Source organism: Acomys russatus, chromosome 13, assembly GCF_903995435.1.
Source record: "Acomys russatus chromosome 13, mAcoRus1.1, whole genome shotgun sequence".
Classification (NCBI taxonomy): domain Eukaryota; kingdom Metazoa; phylum Chordata; class Mammalia; order Rodentia; family Muridae; genus Acomys; species Acomys russatus.
Window position 1 is genome coordinate 20148871 of NC_067149.1, and position 24136 is coordinate 20173006.

General features: G+C 52.5%; 1 protein-coding gene across 4 annotated transcripts in view; it reads right to left on the reverse strand.

The window, feature by feature from the left end:
• Grip2 (glutamate receptor interacting protein 2) overlaps positions 1–21508 on the reverse strand; it is a 45161-nt gene extending 23653 nt beyond the window's left edge. For 3 of the 4 annotated variants that reach the window (XM_051154921.1, XM_051154920.1, XM_051154923.1), the window contains exons 1-2: positions 21367–21508; positions 196–276 (exon numbers count right to left, since the gene is read on the reverse strand). In XM_051154921.1, the coding sequence (XP_051010878.1) occupies positions 196–276; positions 21367–21421 (136 nt within the window). In that variant the 5' untranslated portion in view covers positions 21422–21508. Of the gene's footprint in view, positions 1–195; positions 277–8532; positions 8600–21366 lie in introns of those variants that run through there. The other variant, XM_051154922.1, reaches the window with a different exon arrangement.
• Between the last annotated feature and the right edge of the window lie 2628 nt (positions 21509–24136).

Sequence of the window (24136 nt, forward strand, 5' to 3'; positions counted from 1 at the left end):
GGCAGACAGGAGGAAGAGCAGGTAGTACCCACTCTGGGACCCACTTTACAGTGGGTGACATTGCCCTCCACCAGGAAGGGCCAGGCCAGTGAGTGACTACACTGAGGGCACAGGGCCAGTTAGAGGCAGGGCCCACACTTCAATGTCCCTGGAACTCTCAGGGCGGAGCTCAGGGTGAGGTATGAGTCACTGTACCTGGAATGCTCTGGCGGCGGCACACCAGGGTCCCATCGGTCCCCGCTGTGTCCTTTCCCCCTTTTGAGTAAGGCCCATCATCTGTGGGAGAAAGGTAGAAATTGGAATCAGAAACTGGCCCAGGCCCTATTTTCATCTTTATTCCACTTCTTCTACTTCGTGCCAGGTGAACACCAGGTACACCTGGTACCCGGCAGCAGTGTCCTGGAATTCTCTATGGGCTGGAGAAGGCTTGGATAAGGATCCCCATGTGGGGAGCTTCTCAGCCCATCTAAGGTTGAGCATCTGACATGCCCCATGTCACAGTCCATATTGTAATCATGAGTAACATTACCCAAACCATCCAGAAAGGAAACTGAGGCACGGGGGAGGGAGAACTCCGTGTGCAGGGTGACACAGCTGGGGAGTTAAGATCTAGCTTTAGAACTCAGGCCTGGTGGCTCTGTCCTAGGGTCAAGATTCATAGCTGGTGGGGCTGGCATTTACCATGTTTTTTTTGTGAGCAGACCTGGTGTGTGTGTGTGCGTGAGCACACGCACATGCACTACTGGATGGAAAATCTCTTCCATTGCATCATCAAGCATTGTTTGCCAGCCTCTCCCTTTCTCAAAATGCTTAGCAGATGGACAGGGCCCTGCCATTCTTTTCCTGGCTCCTTACCAACCCCTCTCTCATTTCCTGTTTTCTTATCTTCCTAGGATGTGTCTTATCTGCACAGACATTTGTCTTTGGGGGACTTTTAAAGAGTTATTTGAGCACAGTGTGGTGACACATGTTACAACCCCAGCACTCCAGAGGCAGAGAGAGGTTAGGAACAAGGTCATCCTCAGCTACATAGTGAGTTCAAGGCCACCCTACCCTATGAGGCTCTCATCAAAACAAAACAAAGAGACAAAACTCCCCCTGCTCTTTCAAATACAAAGAGAATACAGAACACAATCGGACCTCTGTTTCCAGATCTGCAAACTCAACTATTAAAAAAAATGTTCAGAGCCAGGTGTGGTAGCTTTTAATCCCAGCACTCTGGAAGCAGAGGCGGGTGGATCATTGTGAGTTCGAGGCCAACCTGGTCTACAAAGCCCAGGACAGCAAAAGCTACACAGAAAAACCCTGTCTCAAAGAACAAAAACAAAAAAACAAAAAAAGAAAAAAGGGTCCAGAAAAAAATTGTTCCTATACTGAACATACCCAGAGTTTTTTTTATTAATTTATTCTTGTTACATCTCAATGGTTATCTCATCCCTTGTATCCTCCCATTCTTCCCTCCCTCCCATTTTCCCCTTATTTCCCTCCCCTATGACTGTTCCTGAGGGGGATTACCTCCCCCTGTATGTGCTCATAGGGTATCAAGTCTCTTCTTGGTAACCTGCTGTCCTTCCTCTGAGTGCCACCAGGTCTCCCCCTCCAGGCGACATGGTCAAATGTGAGGCACCAGAGTACGTGAGAAAGTCATATCCCACTCTCCACTCAACTGTGGAGAATGTTCTGACCATTGGCTAGAACTGGCTAGGCCCAGATTTTTTTTTTTCCTCTTCCAGAAGCAATACAGGACAGCAGCTTTGACAAACAGACATTGTGCTAGGCATTTAAAGAAATCTAGAGATGAGGTAGCTTAGTTGTTCCTCAGTATTGACCAGGAATGGGGGTTCCAGGGCTCTTGAAGACTGGGTAATAGAATAGGTGATGTGGTGAAGAGGAGTTGTATATGTTCAGGACAGACACATTTTCCATGATATATTTGATTTGTTGGTTGATCCACAGCAACAGGACAGGCAGTACAGGCAGCTGACAGTCCTTGGAATGCACACAGGTGACATACAGAAATGGCACTGTTTTAGGAATGAGATCTAAGGTTTGTGGCTTTTGCTATTTGCAGGTCATGGAAACATCTCCCTTTCAACACCTGGGGACAACCTGGGTCCAGCAGAACCTGCTTAACCCAGAAAGTCTAATGGCTCAGTGGTCTGCAGTGGCCTGGGAGCCTGTGCCTTGCCCTGTCTGCTACCTGATGGCCTCCTAGGCTCACTCACACCTGTGTTTCAGAACAGCCTGATGTGGCAGGGTGTCCAGGTCACCTGCTCTGTGGTAAAGCCACTGCTACCCCTTCCCTGAGGGTCCTCAATTTACACAGTTCCTTCTCTGGACTCTCCTGTTCTCACATCTGCACCTTCATTTGCTGCTCACCATGAATCAGGGAGGGAGGGAGGGACAGACGGATGGACGGATGGAGGTGAGACTGTCATGTCCACTCGACAGATAAGGAAATTGCGGCTCAGACTGGCAGCTCCAAGGTAGCCTTTGTGCCCCGTCCCCACCCCCATCTCTTGACCAGGCTGTCCACCATGCTCCTCCAAGCCTTGTTTTTTTTTTTTTTTTTTTTTAGCACCTGGATGACAATCATTAAGCTGGCAGGCTCCCTGTGCTATCTGCTGAGGAGGGAGCATCCTTCCAAAAGTATCACGTACACCTGCAGCTTCCCATCTCTTCCTCAGCCCTCACTTGATACTGCACATGCCCCCATCTGCCTCTTAAGGAAGTGCAGGGCAGAGCAAAAAGGTCCATCCTTCTAAGTGGATGGCGGCTGTCATTTGACAGTTTGTGGTGTGGTATCTTCTTCTCCCTTAAGCCTCAGGGCTGGGGTCAGACAGAAGCCACAGTCCCTCTGCAGGTGGCAAAGGGCACATGTCTCATCCCAGCTAGGTCTTTCTATACTAGGGGTCAGCCTGGGCCAATCAACCTAGGTCAAGACAGCTTGGACTATGGCCAGGGCTCAGTGAGTTTATCATCCTCAGCTCTACAGACTTTTGTTTTCTTGGAAGGGGCCTCTTTATTGTAGGGAGGGCCACAGCACCCCTAGTCTCCACTTCGAGTCATTAATAGATCCTGGGACAGTCAAAAAATGATTCCAGGGGTTTCCAAGTGTTCCCAGAGAAAGCCACATCAGCCTCCTCAGAGGACCACTGTTCTACAATCAGACAAGTAGGCGAAAGCTTGGCCAGGGTCAGGGCCATAGCTCAACTGAGGTCCATGGAAATGGTCATCATCTTTAGTCTACTGGGCTCCCCATTCACTCTGCTGAATGGCCAGGCCCCCTCTGCTTGCCAAAAATGCTGGCAACTAACCAAACAGCAGCTGGAGTGAGCAGTATTTTTAGGGATCCTGGAGCGGGGCCCCCAGAAGCTCTGTGTTCATCTTCCTTCCCAGACCCACGTTCACAGCTATCGCTGGTACAGGCAACACACCATTTGGTATAATGCCTCCCATTACTGCTCCCTCGTACGTCCTTCATTATCTCCAACAAGACACTTCTAAGCTAATAAAACTAGAGATGCCGGGTTCCACCAGCGATGTGTGCAGATGTCTCTCGTATTTCCCCACTACAGTTCTGAAGCTGAAATGTGTCTCATCCCAGGCAAACCAGATCCTGTCACCTAGGCTCCCTCCCTCTTGGGCTGTCCTAGGGAAATGAGAGATAAGCTTTCAAGGTTTATGTACCTGTGCTTGAAGGAAGCTGAGGACCATGTTTATCCGGACCAGAGCAGTGACTCCCTTGAAATACATCCCTGAATAGCTACGGGTTGAGGGTGGGTGTTTGAACCCTGAAGAGAAAATAGAAGGAACAGAGAATTGAGGGTCTGGCATCCCCAAATGCTGCTCTCAGGAGCCAGGCTTGGGCAAGCTAGCTGCTGAAGGAAAGGATCCTGTTCCTCAGGTGTCCCTATGGAAGCCTCCCACACCATCTTTAAAGACGACTGCCCCCCTTTCTTCATCCCAATATTCAGATCCTGTCTACTGAGGAACTTGACCATGGCAATTTACACTGAGTGGCCCGAGATTTCTTCTCCTTCATGCAAATTCTGCCAACACTGGGCTCTGGCTGCCAGCTGTGTAGTTGCAGGTTTTGGTGAGATGCGCTTGCAAACTACGGTGAGCAGCGTTGTGCATGGGGTCAGTAAGCATGGACTGAGGAGACGGTTCAGTGGATGAAGTGCTTGTCACACAACCTGAGTTCAGGTCCCCAGAACCCATATGAAAAGCCAGGCACATGTATGTGCCTACGTGTACACACAGAGAGGCAGCTAGCAGTAAACAGAGGCCTGAACAAGGACACGCATTTCAGGTTGAGCCCAGGGGGCCTCCATTGGAGGTCAGGAGGTCACACTGGACAGGAGAGCTACTGGGTAAGAGGTGTTTGTATTTAACACCCCCTCCCCAGTCATATTCAGAGTAGTAACATAGCAAATGGGTGATATCTACTGATGTCTTTTCAGAAAGGACAGTAGCACCTCCCACAAGGACAGCCTTGTCATGGGAGAGACTGAGGCAGCATTCAAACCAAGAATCAAAGCAGGATCAGAACTGCCAACTGGCTGCACACCCTCAGCCTCTCTATTCTCTATCTGTGAAGTGAAAAATTAGGAGACCACTTTATTTATAGATGCTTCCATGTGGTTTGGCCCCCAGCATCCCCCCTTTAGGGAACATGTTCACATTCTCCTGTCCTCTTGTATTTTGGGGAGGGGTGTTCTCAAACCCAGTAATTATATGCTTAGAGATGGAGGCTTTTCAAAAAAAAAAAAATCTTTCCCACCAATTTCAGCTGGAAACGTGCATAAAAAAAAAAAAAAACAGGGATATTTTTATCTGCATTTTTCTAGTCTCCTCCTTCCAGCAATGGCCAATTATGAACACTACTTCAGTCAGACCATGCTGTAGAAATTGCTTCAGAAGGAAATTCACTTCCGGGGCCCATGGGGAGCCAGGGCACAGGCCTGGACACCTGGTCCTGGCTGCTGCAACTAGGTAGGTGGAGGTGTGTGTGGAGCGGTCCTTTTTTTTTTTTTTTTTTTCCTCAGGCAAATCTCTCTGATCCACCTTATATCTCTCTTCCTCTGCAGCCCCAGGGAGCTATTGCGCTCTGACAAAGGGAGAAGGAAGTTTGTCCCTTGCCAGTCTGTTGTGCCCAGGGTGCCGCCTAAGTAGAGTGCCAAGAAAAGGGCATGTGGGGTAAGGAGTGATGTAACTCAGATCTGGCCTGGCATTTACATCAGAGACCCTTGAGCAAGCTGAGTGCCCTGTGTTCCCATGACAGCCGGTCCCCACTCTTAGCCCCTTGGATCTCTCTTTTCAAATGGTTCGTGGACACTCAGTGACCACCTGAAAAATGGCTGGTTGACACCACATCCCTGTTCAACCTTGTTTGACCCACCAGGCTATGGAAGGCATTGTTGGTATGCAGAGGGAAGGATGGACTGTTGAGTCAGGCCAACTTGACATGCTGACACACGAGGGGAGAAACTGAGGCACAGAGAGGGTAAGTATTACCTCATGGCAAAGAATGGAACAAACTTTGCCTCAGACCGGGTTCTAAGAACTTCAAAGTCATTACCACTCGGTCTGCACAATAAGACTGAGTCCGAAGCGCCACTGCCACTATCATGTGTTAAATGGAGAAACTGAGGCACAACGAAGGCACACAGAAGTTAAGGGAACCACAATAAGGACACTCAACCCCTGGATGTGCTCAAGCCCAGGCTGTATGGCTTCCCAGGGCATCTAGTCCAGCCCTCTATGCCCCCTCCCTCTGGACAGAACACCTCAGCCCCTGGACCTCTCTGATCACACCTGTCCCTGCAGGGCTGGATCAGCACCAGGCTGAGCTGTGGATATGAGCCTTGGTTCTCATGGTCAATAGGCCTCCAGGAAGCCAGATTTCCATCGGCAGAGGCATGGGGAGATAGATGAGACAGCCACGGCACATTTTCAATGGCATGGGCCGAGCAGCCACACATCAAACAGGAAGCCTCATCGTGCAGTGCCAAGGTGGCCAGAGAGAATGAGGATTGGCAACCCCGCCGGGCTTGTTCTCGGCCAGCCTGCTGCGAGTATCCACACAAGCTGATATTCACTGAGAAGCAAGGAGGCGCTTGTGATGGGGTGACTGAAGCCACAGTTGGTGTGCTATAGAATGTCCTGGAACCTGGTGCCCCTGACCCGAGGGGGACACACCCTTCACACCTAGCTCTGTTCCCTCCACCCAGCAAGGTACAAAAGTCCCCAGGTGAGAGTGAAGGAACTGCAGCCTAGGTAGGGCAAGGCTCCTTGGAACCATGACTAGCATCACACCTCCCTCTGCCTGGAAGACTTCCCAGATACTCACAAAGGCCTTCTCTCACCTCCTGGAATAACCTGATGAAATGCCCCCCCTCCCCCGCTGTCCCATCAGAGAGACCGTGCCCATGAGTCTGAGACACCCCAACACCTCCTGAAGTCCCTACCACATTCTTTCCATTTTTCTCATCAGCACTCAGTGTTATCAGGGAGATCTCACCAGTAGGTGGAATAGAGCTTTCAGGCACTCTGCAAGCACCTAGCTCTTGAACTCAATCCCCACTTGTGGACAAGGAGAATGGCCATCAAAGAAACGTAAGGGCCGGAATAGGAAGAGGCTGAGCCTGGGTGCAGCCCACCCCTCCCTGGCTCCAGGCACCTGGCTGACCCCCAAGCGGGTGGCCTCTAAGGTTCCCCTCATGGCCACAGGCCAGGTCTAAAGATGGCTCCAGTGAAGCCCCTGGGGAGGAGGGTGCCAACAGGGATCCCTCATTGTGCATACACTCTGCCCCAATTGTCCAGAGCCTGGAATACTGAGTGGCCAGTACTCACTAAAGCCTGGCAGCCCCTGGTGACAAAGACATCTTTGTGGTCAGGAGTCAGAGGACACGCCCATCCTCGGCATGAGATCAAGGGCAGCCTGTGTGTGTGTGGGGGGGGGGGGGGAGACGACACTCACGGCCACTGTAGTCTGAATCGGGCCTATCGCCTATCATATATGTTATCTTCCATCCCATAAATACCCTAGAAACTCCCAGGAGAGAGCCTGGACAATCCCAGGATGAGATCTGAGGAAGATCCGCTCCGCTAGACTTAAACCAGGCCAGAGAGAGCCAGGCTGCCTGCTCCACGGACCCTCATCCCAGTATCCCTCCCACAGAGGCCCTGTGGGTGGATATACAGTGACCACTTGTTGGGTCCATACCACTGTTCTAGGTGAGGCCTTCCAAGGCCCCATGGTTGGTTTAGCATTAAGCATGGGATTTATGCTGGGCAATGAGATTTCTTAGGAAACTAGTGGAAATAAACTCTCAGACACAAAGCTTGGCAAACAAGCAGGAGAAGGGACAGGAAGCAAAGCTTTCTATGGAGAAACAGGGAAGGGAATGAGGAAACACAGCACACCTAGACCCTGCTGTTCCTGAAGCTCCGTTATAGGAATTCTCTTAAGGGAAAAAAAAAAAAAGCCTCTGGATTAAAGTCAACTAATGCTCATGCAGGTGTGACTGTGAGGTCCTAAGACCTGGAGAGGAGATTCTCGGGGATGGAGTGGTGAGGGGAACCAGGGAAGCATCAGAGGTGAGACTAGAGAAACTCAGGAGAGGCCTTGAGAGCTGGGCTCAAGGGCTGTAACCAGACTTCAGGGTTAACTGTTCCCTCCTGGGAACCCAGGGCTTGAGGCAAGTCAGGAGGACACAGGCTGCGCTAGAAGTGCAGACCCAGAGGCCAGGAGAGCACCAGGCACAGGCTCAGCCAGGGGCAGAAGCCTGAAAGCCAGGAAGAGAGTGAGATGAAAAGCCAGCAGGCATGGGCTTAAGCCAAGCACAGAAGTTCCAGCATCCCCAACTTGAACTGTATGACTGAGGTATCCCTTCCAGGGGCTCAAGTCCCTACCTGGGAAGGTATAGAGAGGTATGTAGACCTTGGATGGAGTTGGGAGCATTGGAGGGTAGTAACCTTAAAGGCACAGAAAACAGAGTGGCCCACATTGTTGGGGGAGGTCAGGCTGGCCCAGCAGGTTGAAGTAAGGGAAACAGATGGACAGGGACAGGGATCACTATATTTGCCCCACAGCTCCTCCCCAGTCCCAGACATTATGACAGCCACCTAGGAATGTGGCAGCTGGGCCCTGCCCCTCTCCTGAGTTCCAGAGCCCAGAAACCTTGATCCACCCTGGCCCCAGGGAAGGCTCACTCCCGATGGGCACCCTCATGCTCCCAACAACTGGCAGCTCTACTCTTCCCACTGAGGCATAAGGGCCAACCTCTCTAGGTCTCTGGCTCAACACCCTGTGGCCAGGGACAGCCCTGGGAGGCAGCCCTGCAGTGACAGGACAGCTCCAGAGCAGACAGACACACAGCCCTCAGCACCTGCCTGGCTAGAGAGTCCCCAGTTTTCTTCCACCCCGCCCCCCGACTCCCGAAGTCCCTATATTCCTAGAGTGGCAGCCCCATTCCTCCCACCCAGGCCCCTCTCTGCAGTGCTCAGCTGGTGTGCTCCACCTACCTGCCTCTGCAGGGCTATCCCGGCTGAGCCCACACAGCATGTCTGCTGTCTCTGCACTGCCCACAGCTCCCAGCCACACTAGGTCCCTCCCTCATCCTCCCCAGGGAGGGGCCCAGGAGCTCCCTCCCACTGGTGGGGCATAGTCCACCCACCGCAGCCCGCTCTCTCCTTAAAGGGGACAAGGCTTTCTTCACTATGGCTCTAAGATGAATGTTGGAGGTCCCCTCAGCCAGGGGCAGATAGCAGCAGCACTCAGGCTCTTAGAAAAGCGCAACCCTAGGACCTTCCCCAGTTTCCTGGACACAGGACTCTGATCCTAAAGTGCCCCAGGGCTTTGGCCAATGACTGTCTTCCTGGGCTTCAGTTTTCACCTCTGGAAAGGAGGATAGAGTCTTCCAAACTTTATTCTTGTGGAGAACAGATTTCAGCAAGACTGGCATGGGATTCCAGTCATAAAAGCCACAAAGCACAGCCTGTCTGGCTATGTGATCACTGCCACCCCCTCCCCACCCCGTACCTCTACAGATGCTCACAGTCCCCCAAGAACCATGGCACTGATTTTACCCTCACTGCTTGCCCCCTACCCTCACTTTTCTCTCTGGAAGGTCATTCTTAGGGACCACGAACCTAACGGCCTACCACACACAGTGTCCACAAGCATTACATGGTGACTGAGTGTTCCATGCCTAGGATCTTCCACATCTAAGCTTGATGGGCAGGGGCAGCTGGTCATGGGCTGCAGTCACAAGCTGGCAAGCTGCCCCTTGCCTACCCCAGCTGGGCCCCAGTCCTGTGCACTGATAGACTTCCTTCACTCACGGCTCAGGACCAACCAGGCAGGTCCTAATGGAGCCCCAGGACCCGTCCAGATGGGGCAGCCACATCCCACTCTCCCAGGGCTACACGAGTACTAAGAAGGGCAGAGTGTTAGTGACACAAGGCACCAAACAGTGGCCATCAACAGCCTGTGCAGCTGCGCAGTGTATCCAACTGGATGCAGCAGTTGGTACATTTAGGTACAGGGGTCCTTGCTCTCAGGGAATTCTTGGCTGCCTAGCTATTATGAAAGTCTGAGAACGTTCACAGATTACCCCAGGCCAACTCCTGCTGGCACTTTTAGATGAATCCACATTCTTTGTCTACAGGCTCAAGGCCTCGGCCTGCTGTCACTCCCTACAAGGCCCTCCTCATCAGGTAACCTTGAGTAGGGACAGGTGGTGAGCATGGTGCAGGATAAAGTCCAGGTGGTAGACAAGTTCCCTGGACCAGCATTGAGCCCAAGGCCAAAGATCTAGGAGCATTATACAGGCATGGGAGAGGTAGCTGAGTCCCATTGGGAGAGACACCAAACAGAGAGAAGGTACAGGCTCCACTGGGCCCTGTGCCTGGAGGGACTGGCTATGAAGACATGGACCTTCACCAGGGCCCAGAGCATTCCAACTGCACACCAGTGGGAAGAAAGTTGCCAAGACAGAGGTCCTCTAGCAGAGCCTCCTCCGTCTGCAGCCCCCATCACCTGTGGACAGAGTGGCAAAAGACATACAGGCCTCTGGAGTGACGCCTACTCTTTAAGAAAACATTTGTTCTCTTGACTGATGCATTTCGAGAGCCCTTCTGATTGGCAGTGGGAAGCTCCGCTGGAGCTCTTCGGCTCTTTGCTGTTCCTTTGGAATTTACTTTTGTGGCTGAGAAGCCCTTGGAAAGGTCATTCCATGGATTAACAGGAGAGCGTCTGCACAGCATCACACCGAGAACCTGTTGTGCTGGCCACTGGGGGCTAGAGACAAAAACCAGACAGGAAAGGAAACAGGTTCCTGCTCTCCTCCCCGGCCCGCCCCATCACCCCACCACGCATTTTCATTTAATTTTATCCATGCATATGTGAAGAAATGACTGTTAGTCAACAGAAGAGGTCCATATGGGAACACTGACACAGAAAGGCTAAGCAACTTCCCCAAGGTCACCCAGCTGATCTGGGTAGAGCCTGGGGTCTGGGGCCACTCAGGATTTCAAAGGCTACTAAAGAGGTCTGGGGGTGCAGGTGAGGAACATGTTGCTTTATCTGAAGCAACTAACAAGAGGCTTTCGAGCCTGATTTTGAAGGATATGTAGAAATAAGAAAGCAGCTACCATGCGAACCTGTGGGCAACGTCCTCCTGAAAGACAAGGCAGAAACTGCAAGCGGAGCCAGATGAGGTCTTGTTCCTTCCAAGGTCTGGGGGCTGTCATTCATGCCACCACTGGGGACTTTGCCTGATGTGTGGCCTCACAGGCCAAACCCATCTGTTAACAAATGCTTCTGAGCTCTGAGTTTGCTTTCACCCTGCAGGCAATGGGGAGCCACAGATGGTTGTAGGGAGAGAGCGTGAGGAGTCTCTGCCAGGACCTCAGGCTTCTTGGAATGCTGCTGAGCAGTCCCACCTGGGAGCCAAGCACAGGCCAAGCAGCTCCTGGGACCTGCTCCAGCGACCACCCCTCTCGCCCAATGCTGCAAGCTTTAGGGAGGCAGAGGAGAGGCAGACAGATTGCAGGGTATACGCAGTGGCTGGGAGCCAAGCCTCCTGAAGTTCCCAAAGATAGCATCTGACTTCTCTGTGCTCAGACACACTGGAAGCACGTGAGGGTATCCTGGGGGTGGCTGGACCACTGAGCTGGGGCATCTCCACACCCAGAGGCTGTGTGCCAGAGGACGGTTTGCTCATTCAGCCTGGCTGGCTTCAGCTTCCTAGGGTGTAGAACACACGGTACCACCAAGCACTCATCCCAATGTCCGGGCCTGATGAAACTAGAACAGGGCTCTTCACAGGTACCCTGGCCCTGCAGGTGGGATGCTCCCTGCTGTTTTCATACTGATGGACTCTCAGAGTCCCCAGAGACCCAGGGACCAGGACTGCAGTAGCCAGCATTGTGTGGGTCCTAGGGCAGAAGCCTGGGGACTGGATTATACCTTTCCCCACTCTTGGGACTGCTTTATTACCCCACCAGCAGCCTTGGACTCAGGGGTACAGCACAGTGAGGCCAAACCAAACTCCTTCCTTTGCATAAGCCCTTGACTCAGGCATTTCATTCCATCACCGGCAACAGAGACACCTGTACTAATGGCCAGAGAAAGCATCCATCCATCACCCACCTGCCAAGTACCCCACACCAAGACTGTGACATGTACTAGCTGCTCTGTCTCAGGATGGTCAAGCTTCATTATGCATGAGCTGCTAGTGGCCCTAGATGTCACACCCGCAAGGGGGGAAGGTGGGACCTTGGAAGAGCTTTTCAGACTATGACAGACCTGCTGTGGCTGGCCCCCACCCTGTGGGGGCTGGCCCCATACCCTCCCTCCTCAAAGGCACCCTGGCCTTGCAGGTGAGATGCTCTCAGGTGTCCCCACCCCTGTAGAGCCTCAGGGACTATACCACAGTAGTCAACACACCATGCATTCTATGATGGAAACCTGAGACCCAGAGGGGCCTTAGCGGCCTCTACAGCACCAAGCCATTATGCCTGGCCCTTTGCCCTTTTCTCTCACAGTCCAGGGCTGAGTCTACTATGACATGAGCAAGCTGTGTCCCCAAACCCGCCAGGCCCTTCAAGTGACAAGCGGAAATTAAGTCTGGAGGGGAGGAAGACAGAGATGGCAATAGAGGACAGTGAGATAAACGCTTTATTGCTGTGGGCTTTGGTGGCTTTCTCCTCCTCCCTCCCCAAGCAGGAGCAGCAGACCATGGCCTGGGGCCTCTGCATCTCTCCTGATAAACACTTCCAGAAGGTGGGGGCTCTGGGCAAAGCAAAGGCCAGCCTACCATTCTACCTGCCATAGGGAAAGAGAACCGAGACAGAACTCCTTGGGTGCTATCTATGTCACACCTATTCAAGGTGTTCACATCTTCCCAATCCCCATGGTCCCTTAAGGACAGTGCTACCTATAGGCCTACCTGCTCCCAGGGTTAGGGACAGCAGAACATGAGGGGTCACTGGCTCAGGGTCTCAGGAGAAGACAAAAGCAAAATATGACACCCAGTGTAGAAAGCTCAGGGAGAGGAAGATTCAGAAGAGCCACAGCTGACCCAAGGAGAATGGGAGCCACCCATGACCTCCTCCATCCTGCACCTTCTGTGGAAGCCCCATGGGGGGACAAGGAATCAAGGTCACAGTGAATCCCACATCTTCCCTTCCTCACTAAGGGGTGAGCCACGGCTGGAAGCCGGGCCATCTGTGGGCAGCACTAACCTGCCCAGAGTGCCCGCAAGCACACACACACAGAAATGCTCCAGACAGCCCAGATCGCTGGTAGCTCAGCACTGTAGACGGGAAGATCTTGCCCTTCAGAGGACTGGCACCCCTGATGCACCTAAGGAGTCTCTGGTGACCAGAGAGGGTCAGAATCCCCAAAGCTAGAGCCTAGCCAAGGTAGAGTAGCTCCCACAGATTTCCTTCTCTCATAGGCCCCAAGCCTCCCTTCATGTCAGTAATTACCTCCCTCCTGGAGGAAGAAGACAAGAGGGTGCAATCAGGCAGGGGGCTTCTTTAAACCCTAGACCCTTCTAAAATGCGGATGATAAAGCATGTGTTCTGTAAGACTTGGTTGAGAAGTTCAGGATGTGGGGTGTATGAAGGTGGTTGGCACAGGTTTGTACACCCACAGACCTACCTCACTGCAGCTTACTCTTCCACTCAAGACTTTTCCTAAGGACCTCATACCGCACTCATAACATTCACTAGGCACCTAGTACTTCACTCAGAGGACACTTACTAAGCCATTTAGTACCTGCCAGAAACTATGCTAGATCTGCTGTTTCTGCAGTGAGTGAAGACAACAGATCTCACACTTCTATAGAGTTCCCCAACCAAGAGAAACCAGAGAGGAATCAAGAAAGTGCGTATCTGAGGTTGTGTTGGGCACAAGAATTGGTGGGGGACTCGGGGCTAGTGGCCAAGAAGAACCCCTCGGAGGAGGTGACCTTCAGGTTGAGACACAGATGAGAAGAAGCGAGGAAGAAGGTTCTGGGCAGGCAAAAGGGCCATGTTTATGGCAGCTGGAGGTGGACAGGAGATAAGACAGCAAGTGTGTAGATCCAAAGGGTCCCAGGAGGAGGGTCATAAGAGTGTCTACCTGTTTCCAATGATAGCCATGTGGGGTCTGAGGGACTGGATGGTTTGGGGATTGGAGGAAAAGGACTAGAGGGGAAAATGAGTCCGATGCCTCCTGCTCCATGCCTCAGTCTCCTCTTTGGGTGCACATCCCAACCCTTCTTGTGGTGGCCAGTAGTAGATATTTGGAGAGCTGCCAGGCAGGAGAGGTTAAAAAGTAGGAGTTGGAACCAGATGGGGGGGGGGCACATTTTTAGAATCCCAGTACTCAGGAGGTTGGAGAAAGATGGCTGTGAGTTCAAAGACAGCCCAGGCTAGACAGCAAGACCTTGTCTCCAGTGGAGAGAAGAAAAGGACAAGTGGTGGTGGTGGTGGTGGTGTGTTGCAAAGTGGGAAGAAAAAGGAAAATCAGGCAGAGAGATAACTGGCCTGGCCCACTGGAAAATGGAAACCTGAGCTCCTGCTTAACTCTCCTGCGCAGCTATGACTGAAGGGGATGGGAGGAAAGTGGTAGCCCCGCTGGAGTGTAGGCAAAGGGGTAAGCAGAGGCAGCATTCACAGAAATATCCCATCACCTTGTGTTCCAGCTTCTGGGCAGACACTTGAAGGGTAAGACATCTGTGTCCTCCTCAGGTCCGGTCCTGGGAGTCTCCTGTGATGAGACTGTTAGAGTGAGACTCTGCTTACTCTGAAGGGATCTGGCAAGGCCACAGAGCCTGGCCAGCTTGCAGCTCCCTGTACAGGCCAGAGGGTGACCTGCCTCAAAAGCAGGTGTGTCCTGAATGAAGGGACCCCGTGACTCCATGCCTCCACCTGGAGCCTGGGACAAGAGAAGAAATAAATAGCCTTCTCTCGTGACATGTTAAGAGCTCTCCTCTGAGGATACTGGGGGAACTGTGGAGGAGTATGGAGGGAAAGAAGTAAGCTAAGAGTCATAGAAAATAACTAAATGGACAGAGTCCCTGGAGGGGGACAGATGAAGACTTCAGCTGACCTTGGTCAAACTACCTTCCCATTTTCCTGCGCTTGGGGATCACTCTGTCCCTGTAGAAGAACTTGGGGTTATTTGCCTCCTTTCCCCACCTCTCCTTTCACTACCCTTTCAAACAAAAATCAAGATAATGTCAACGTGAAAGAGATCTTACTTAGGCCAGGAGGGGAGGGACCTAGGTCTGAGGTCCAACTATAGCTCACCAGAGACCTACTGTGTGAGGAAAGCAGACCACACACTGGAGTGTCAGCATCTTTCTCAGGAGGGACCACACCCAAGGGGACTATAGAGGATGTAAACCTACAGAGCTAGGGAGGGCAGGGCACCTCCTAGCAATGAGGATGGCCAGCATAGAGTGTGGGCGGTTCCCAGGGTGTCTAAGGGAAGTCCTCACCAACATGGCTGTGTCTGAGGTCAGGAGCAGGCAGGTGCGCTGGGCAGATGGATGTGGGGCAAAGGGCACCAAGACTGTTACTCCTGGCACCATGATTGCTGTGTAGGTAACATAGGAAGGTCAGGCTCAGGAGGCCACTTCAGTGACTGAGAAAAACAGGAGCAGTCGTGCAGGACTGCACGTAGGCATCTGCATTCCAAATATAGTTGCTGGGAGCAGAGAGCAAAGGCTGAGCACAAGGTGCATTAGCTATCACTCTCTGTTCAAATGCAAATGCACTAAGTAGAGGCCAGGGGCCAGCATTTATTGAGCACCTACTGGATATGCCATACTAAGTGCACAGCGCCTCATGAACTCTGTTTCAAGAGCCTCATGAGGCGGGTATGGCTGCTACCATTTTACAAAAAAAGGAGAAACTGAGGAAAGGATGTGGTCCAGTATGCACAGCTTGGATGGCTCAGAATCAGAATCGGGTGTTTCCTTCTTAAGTCTTCTATAAAGGCATCTTCATAGTCTCATCCTCACTTCGGCTGCCACCTACCTGTTCCTCTCAGAAGCCAGTCCTGACTGCATTAGCAGGTTCTCGCTGCCTTCTTCCAGTCTTCCTTCTACTCATTGGCCCTGTCCTTCCTCCTCAGTGGGAGATCCTTCACTGCCCCAGGCCCAGAGGCTCCTCCTGCAGGAAGCTCCACATAAGTGCCGCTGAGTGACTAAGGCCTACATAATTAAGACTCATGATCCCAGAATCACTGTCATTCTAGACTTTCCATGCCATCCACAGGGAGCTCACCGCCCCCTGAGCAGCCTGTCTTGAACCGGAACATCCAGTAGGTGACAGGCACTCTCGGCTCCTCCTCACTGGAGCTAATGTGGCCTCTGAGCCTGGCGATGAGAGCCACAGCTCTGAGGTGGGTGTGGTTTCACTAGCCCCTGGGTAAGGCTAGACCAGGTGATGTCATTGTCTGCCTTTCTGAGACTGCCTCTTGGGGAATTGCCCATCATCAGGGAGAAAAAAAAACAAGTCAAAGCACTGACCATGCCAGACAGACATCTTCTATACCCAATGCCTAGTGGTACATACAAGGGGGAAACTGAGGCCCTGAGAGAATGAAAACACAAGCTTGCACCACTGGCTGCACCAGCTGGCTTCTGTCAGCCCTGGCATATTCCAGGCTGCACCTCACAATTCCATGGTATCACTTCTGCCTCCTGGAGGTTGGAACGACAGCACTATTTGGCAGATGAGGGAAGTTGGCCTGGAAAGACCTTGGACTCAGGCACAGTTTAATGTGCATGAGATCCCCGAGGGGCTTCACTGGGCTGGCATGGCCCTACTACCTGGGTTTGTGTCCTCTTGATGCACTTGAACATGTAACGAGAGCTCTGCTGCTGTGATAGCTGGTGGCTGCTATGTAAGGGTGTGAAAAGGGCCACCAGGGAGCCCTCGCACTCACGTCAAGGAGTCTCTGTGGAGGAGCTGGAAGGTGCTATTGTCTGAGGCAAGGGTTGGAGCCTGACATCTCTGGGTCATTCCAGATGCCTGACAGATGAGGGGTCCACATTCCAGCTACAGCTTGCCAGGGGTATTGTGAGTAGTTCAAATCTGGCCAGCCTCCCTCTGTCCTAGCATAAACCCTTTGAGAGAACCCAGCTCCCAGTTAGCACCATAGTCTCACGGACATGCCTGTCCTTAGCACTCTCTGTTCTGTCAGTCTTTCCACGCAGCTCTGCTATCCTGTCTCCTCAGAGGCTTATCCAATCTCCAAGGGTCTTTCTGCTGGCTGGATGCTCACCCTGTTTCCTGCCTAGCTATCCCCCAAAAGAGCTTAGTGTCAAGGCAAGTGACAAAGAGTGAAGAACCTTCTGAGGCTTTTCATGGTCTCTAAATCAATTCAGACACCCCCCACCTCTCACTGGCTGGATGTCTTTGAGTAGAAATTGCCCTTCCCATCTGTTAAATAGGGTCCACATGTGGGCCAGGAGAGAAGAGGGACCTGTGGCCTGTGCAACAGCTTCAGCTCAGTCACAGTCAGTTGGGGGGCCCCTTCATCTCCATCTCCATCCCCAAATTAAATCCCAAATGACCTGCAGCTGCCTTCCTGCCTCAAACACCCCCATTCTGTAAAGGACAAGGACCTTACCCAAGGTCGTCCCTTGGAGACTTCAGCTGCCCCAGTTGTGCAGTAGCTGGAGCTGGCTGGCTCTGTGCCACCATGTCCGCCCACCTGCCCACATCTGCTCTGAGTCACTGATACCTCGGCCAAAAGAGGAATGCGGGGGCTGCAGAGACAAGGTTAGCCCAAGGGCACTGTGTAGGTAAATGGAGGTTGTAGTGAGAAGCTTTAATTTCTAAGAGGGTAGGACCAGGCCACAGAAGGGAAACTGAGGCCAGAAAGAGCAGGATTGCCCAAGGACCTGTGGGGAATTAGGGTCAGGTCTGCTCAGGCCTCCTGACTGATGGATGCTCTTTCAGGCCTGTCAGACCAGCAGTGAAGGAGGCAGGGCCAGCGGCTTTGACAATTATCTGGGCAATTAAAGCAGGCAGATGGTCCTGCTGGACTGAGCATTCAAGCTGACAAACGGAGACAGCATGGAACATTGGCTGACGAGATCAGCACAAGTTCCGGTGGCAGTGATGTGAGCAAGGTGGGTAGGCGGAGGCACATTTCACTTGGTGTGTGCTAGGCAAGGGAGGGCTATGGCTGCCCTCTCTGTGCCTCCCAATGCACTGCAGGCCCTGAGTTCCAGCTGAGTCTGTACTCCACAAAAGGGACACAGACAGCAGTGGGCGTGGCAGAGGCAGTGGCTCAGCATCGTCTGCTGAAGCAGCCAGAAGCTTCAGGGCCCATCAAGGCTGCCAAGGTCCCCTGAGCAGAGCTCCAGAAGGCAGAGAAGCTCAATGATACTGGAAAAGCCAAGCCAGCAGCACATGTGGGGACACACGAGTAGGGACATCACAGAAAGGACTCGGCTCCCAGAAGATAACCTGAGACAAACTGACCACTGAGGAACGAAATGCCCTGGCAAGGTACTTAGTCTGGGTAGTTATCCCGCTCAGGCCCACTCAGACCCCACCCTTTCCTATACATCTGGTTTTTGAAAATCACTTCTTCTTTGGGCCTCAGTTTCCCCACTGCAATATGGGCAATTTAGAACAGAGCCCCCAAGGCCTCGAGGAGTACAAGAACACGTTGGTTAAGTACCCAGCATTCTATCTGGCAAACAGCAAGTGCTCAGCAGAGAACACAGAACAAAGCAAAGCTTCACACCCACCTGCCCAGGATGCTACAATTCTGGAACAATCCCAGGATGAATGCATCCCTTAGTGCAGTCTCTAAGATACCTGGTGCCCCACTCTGGAAGGAGGACAGAAGCCCCAGAGAGGGCCCAGTGGGTGAGCACTGGAGGAAAGGAACATGCTTGAGTTATGGGTCAGAGCTGAGCCTCATGCTGCTCTGAGCAGGTGGGGCTGTATAAGAAATGCCAGGAGCCAGCTGTGGTGGCCAGGGTGAGTCCTGGGGAGAATCTCAGAGAGCCTCCTTCCCCATGGGCAGAAGGGAGGAAGAAGCCACTATGAGGTGTGGACACAGCTAGGAGGACAGGATCAGGATGTTTCTTCAAACCCATGCCATGCTCTTAAGACTTAGGGCAGTACCTGGTACACAGTGCGTGCTCAATAAATGTTGAGTGAGACAGGGGCAGTATACCCTGTGCCAGCACTGATTGATGCTGCAACCTACAGCCTTGTTTACGTAAGCTGTCCCTTTTGTCACTTAGCAGAGTCCTGCTCGGAGAGACCTCCCTAGTATTTCTCTCAAAGTCAGCGCTTCCTTCGCCAGGCGTTAACTGTACCTTCGTATTTCAATTGAGGAATATGGTATGGGCCTCCTATGGCCACGTAGCCTGTGGCCCTCCACCCTCAAACAATCAAAGGATGAGGCCCTTGGAGGTCTTATTCGGAAAAGATGAGAAACAGGAAGATCCACTGAAAACATGGGTTAGAATGCTGGTGAGATGGCTCAGTGGGTAAAGAGCCTTGTCAGCAAGCCTGGCGTGAGTTCGATTCCCGGGACAGGCATGGTGGAAGGAGACAACTGATTCCTGCAAGTTGCACTCCAGCTTACCCACGTGCATCATGGTAAATGTGAGCACACACACTAAATAAAATGTGAACAGATAATAATAAAAGGACAAGACCATGGCCAGGAGGTAAGGAACCATGTCCCCAGACATTAAAGGAAAACCTGGAAGGACTAGAGAGACGGATTAGTTAAGAGCCTGTTCTGCTCCTGTGGAGGGAAACAGAGGGCTCAGTTTTGGTTCCTAGAACCCACATCAGATGGTTCATAACCACCTATAATTTCAGTTCAGGGGACCAAACACCCTCTTCTGGTCTGTGTGGGCACCCATATGCACACAGTACACATACATAATATATGGATATATAAATAAATCTTAAAATATTAAAGCTTGAATATGAAGCTAGGGATACCTCTTGCTTCCCACAAAAGCCTTGGGACCGCTCTCTCGAGGTAGAGCTCCATTCAATGGTGTGCAGCTGGAAATTTCCCAGAGAGCACCCCTAACGGGAGAAGCCAGGCCACTCCTTCTTTATGTAGGTCCTCAGCCAGCCAGGCTACATGCTTTTTTTTACTTTCTCTGCCATTTTTTTCTATGAGGAGCCCCACATTCAACGATGTGAGTGCTGTGGAGTAGAGGTGTGATGTGCAGCAAGGTGGGGAGAGGCCAGAAGAGGAAGGAGGACGTACCCCAGCTTTCAGAAGCCTAGTGTGTGCAGGGTCCAGGTCCAGACTCTAAGTTGCAATCTGAAGTGGATGGCTTTTCTTGGTCCTCCCTCTACAGTGGAGAAACTGAAGTCTGACAGTTGTCATAGCCACATAGAGAGTGACAGCCAAGGGTGAGATTTGAACCCAGGTCTGTCTGGGCAGACACGAGCACTTCCCTGGTGTCCCAAAAGCACAGCCTTATCCTCTCTCCTGATCTAAGAGTCTTCCACAGAAAGCAGCCCTGAGATTGGTCACCCATTGCATCCACAGGTTCCTTAAAACCCATGGATCTGAACTACAGCCTTGAGGGGGCAGGCTTCTGGGGGCCCAGCAGAGAGTTCCTGGGCAACCTTGCTCCTGATACCTCTGTCCCTCTCTCCAGAGATCTCTAGAAGACTGCAGATCAAGTTCTGGAGACTTCTGTTGCCTGATGGACCCGTTATCCCTTCATCCCTTCCAGGGGAAGAGCCCCACTTCATATAGGTCCTTCAAATGCTAATTAAACGCTTACTAAATACTCATCTGTGGGTCAGCTGTGTTGCCTTGGGCAAGTTCCTCAATTTCTCTGGACCTCAGTTTTCCGCTATATAACCAAGACAAGAGTGAGCTGACACTGAGGGATGCAGTGGGGACTACGAAGGAAGGCCTTCTCTGACACACGCTGGCACTGAACTGTGCCTGTTGTTAACAGTCTGGTTATTCTTAGTTTTCAGCCTGAAGCACAGGACTAAGAATTCCTACCATCTGTATCTCCTGTAGAGAACAGAAGGGCAGTCAAAGGTGATGGCTAGGGTCACACAGTGACATCTAGGGTCACACAGTCTCTGGGGGCTTAACACCCAGCTCCACAATGTCCTCTCCAACCCAATGCAGCCCTTGTCCACACCTGAGGCACCTCTTCTACTGCAGGGGCTGGACCTGAGTGAGCCTGGGATGGGACCAGTGTAGACTTAGCTTAGAGCAGAGCCTGGACCAGAGTCAGGCCAAAGCTTCATCTTCAGCCCTCAGCCCCAGTCTGCACCAGAGGTGTGAATGTGTGCAAACACACACACACACACACACACACACACACACTGCCAGCCTACCACAACTACAGTACAGCCCCATAGTCTAAATAGAGAGGAAAGAAAGGCTTTTTAGGGATGCGTCCCAGGAGGGGTGGGGATGAGAAGCTCAGGAAAGTGAAGACACAGAAAGACACTGAAAGGGATCCTTGAACAAAGACAGCGAGGGTGGGAGAGGGCAGATGTGAGCAAATAGGACACATGGAAGAGACAGAAGGACAGACATCAGGGCAGGGAGGAGATCCAGGGAGAGGGAGAGATCCCTGGGAGGGACCAGACAAAGAGAGACCACGGAGTGGAGAGAGAGTAAGGGAGATGCAGCCCCAGACAAGGATGCAGAGAACCGAATAACTGACAAGTGCCTAGGGAAGAGACCCAGATTCTAGGTCCCAGGAGGGATGTCACAGAGACACCCTGAGCACCCAGACAAAAACAGCTTAGGAGACAGGGGGAGCAAGGGTAGAGCCTCCCCAGTGGCTCCTCCAGCACCCCACAGCAGTCTCTGTTCGGTACCTTTGGGCTTCCGCCTCACCACGCCCAGCCGCCACTTGAGTGACACCGCCAGCATCACTACTGCCCGCCAGCAGGTCCCAGGCCCGGAGCCCCGCAGCCGGCCCGCAGCCTAGGAACCCGGGAGCTGCGCGCCCCTGCGCCTCTGCGCTGCGCCCCAGCCGCCTGACTGGTGGAGGCTGGGCGCTCCTGGCCTCCTCCCTTCCCGAGTTGCTAAAATAGATAATCCTCCCCAGAGCCAGCAGCAAGGCCCTTCCTCCACCACAAGCCGGGCGCCAGAGCCAATCTATCTTCTCAGGTTCTGGCATGGAGATCCTATATTCAGCACCCCTATTTCCTCTTCCCGCCAAAAGTACCGCCCAGCCCACCCCAGCTTCTGCTCAGCTCCATCAGCCTCCTCCTCTCTTCCTCTGTCAGCTGTTGGGTCTTCCATCTAGAACTGCTCTGTGAAACTTCTCTGCTTTGAGACCAATGGCTTAGCCTTAGACACCCATCCTAGCTAGGTAGCTACCACGGCACAGACCTCTGGCAACTGCCCCAGGCCTCCAGTGGGTGCCTGCATTGATAAGACAGGAGTCTACAAGGCCAGGTATTTGAAAAGAGTGCAGTAAACGCATCCTTGCTTGGTTCCCTTCCTATTGGCTGGGCAGGCAGCATTAGTCTTGAGCCGACTAAGGCACAGGAGCAGCGACTTGCTTAGGGGCAGAGCAGAGCAGAGCAGAGCAGACATGTGGCTGAGAGGGATCCCTACCCTCTCCGCTGAAGTGGCTGCTTGGGTTCCCTCCTCATTTTTTAAAAATTATCTAAGCCCATAGGATGGATGCTCAGGAGGAGCCCAGAGGACTGCAGGGCTGCAGAAGAGCTCTGTTTCAGAGTCAGCAGCGCTGAGGCCTTGTTCCAGAAAGTACGGGGTCAACCCCATCACTCTGCAGCTATCCTCACTCATGCCAGGCCTGGGCATCCAGTCTGCCTAAGTGCTGCTGCATTCCTGCCATCAGCTGACAGAGTGGATGGAGCAGAGGGCAGCATGGGGTAAATAGAGCAGGTGATGAATGAGAGGCCTGGGGAGGAAGGGCCCCGGAGGTCTCCCAGATGACTGATTCCTGATGGGTTGTCTGGGTTCTTCCTGGCAGTTAAGACTTCCCTTGAGCATCTTCAGCACTAGGCTTCAACTAGAAGCAGGGTCTGAGCTGTTAGTCTCTGGGAGGGGATTCCTGTTGGGAACAGGAAAAAGGATTGAGAGCACTGGCAAAGGAGCAGGGGTGGAGGTGGGGTGGGGATGGCTGGGAGGCCTGAGGTCCTCCATGAGATAAGGAGCTTCCATCCTTGGGGGTGGGGGGGGGAGTGTAATGGAGCCCTAGGCGGGCACAAGCCCAGGGAGCTAACGCAGGGGGCAGGGCACTTGAATGAGCCTGCATGGATCTTCCCACCACCACCCCTCCTACTCCTCTACCAACCGGAAGAGAAGCGCTGACCTCTTCTTGGATAACAAGGCTGTGACTTAGCCATGCTAACAGCCAAGGGGAAAGATAGGGGAACACAAGCCTCTGGGGATCAGCAGATCTGAGTTCAAATCAGCGTAATGTATCTCTCTGAGCCTGTTTTCCCATTCGACTAACAGGCTAACAGGGCTAAGACTCACTCCCTGCTTGAAGTGGACGGCAGGAGCAGTGTGTACAATTGAGTCTGGCATACAGGAGCTCAACAGCCAAGAACTGGCAGCTAATAGCACTGTTACTCTACATGGAGCCTGTCCTTGTGTGCAAACGGAAACAGGAAGCAAAGCAGGAAAACTGGGAGGCCGCTACCTCCCACAGCCTATCTCATTTCATCCTCACAATGTGCACTAGGATGGTCCCGTGGGCACTCCCCTTTTACAGATAAGGAAACTGAAGCTCAGAGAGGTACAGGACTACACTAGGGTCACACAGCATGCAAGTGGAAGAACAAGGTCCCAGGTCTTAGCCATAAGACTAGACCAACTGCCACAACCGGGCCAAAGAAGTGGCCTTTGTAAAAGCCCTACTGTGTGCCATGTGTCCTACCAGCTCAGTGCCAGGTACAAGAGGCTGCTTCATACCAGAATTATACAAACTATCAAGTAACAGAGCTGGGATCAGAGTCCGAGGCAAGAAGTCTGGCCAAGGACCAGGCCGTACCTACCCTCACTGTTGTCTCTGGTAAATAGAACAGAGATCAAGAGGGGTCTGCCAGCTGAAAGTGACAGGTAGAGAGCACAGCAAGGCATAGGGACCCAGATAATGCTAAGGGCAGGATTCAAACAGAGGACTGACTAACTCCCCTTAGCACACAGGCTTTACAGATCTCAAACCACAGGTAGAAAGAAGGGAAAGATCACGAAAGGATCCAGGCCAGCCTCTGCCAGCACTCTGCTTCCTCCAGCCCCGCCTCAACTTCAAAAAGTCACCAAGGCCCTGGGTCCTCACCACCCGGTCCTGCTTCCGGAAACAAATTAGCATCTCATCAGCCATGCCTTTAATCTTCTTGGCCTTTTCTTCCCCACAGGCTCAGTGGTGACATTTCTGCCACCAGCTCTGCTGATGTAAATAAGACCCAAGGCTGGGTCTGTGGAGATGGCAAAGGCTGGGGACCCTCTGCACAATTCCCTTAGGACAGGGAAAGGCAAGCATGCAAGCAGGCTATCCATCAGCTCCATCCCTTTCCCCCCCCATTCACCTAATATTTATTAGGTAATCGGCCGTGTGCTGTCTCTGAGGCCCAGCAGCGAACAAAATCAAGGTTTCCTGGAGTC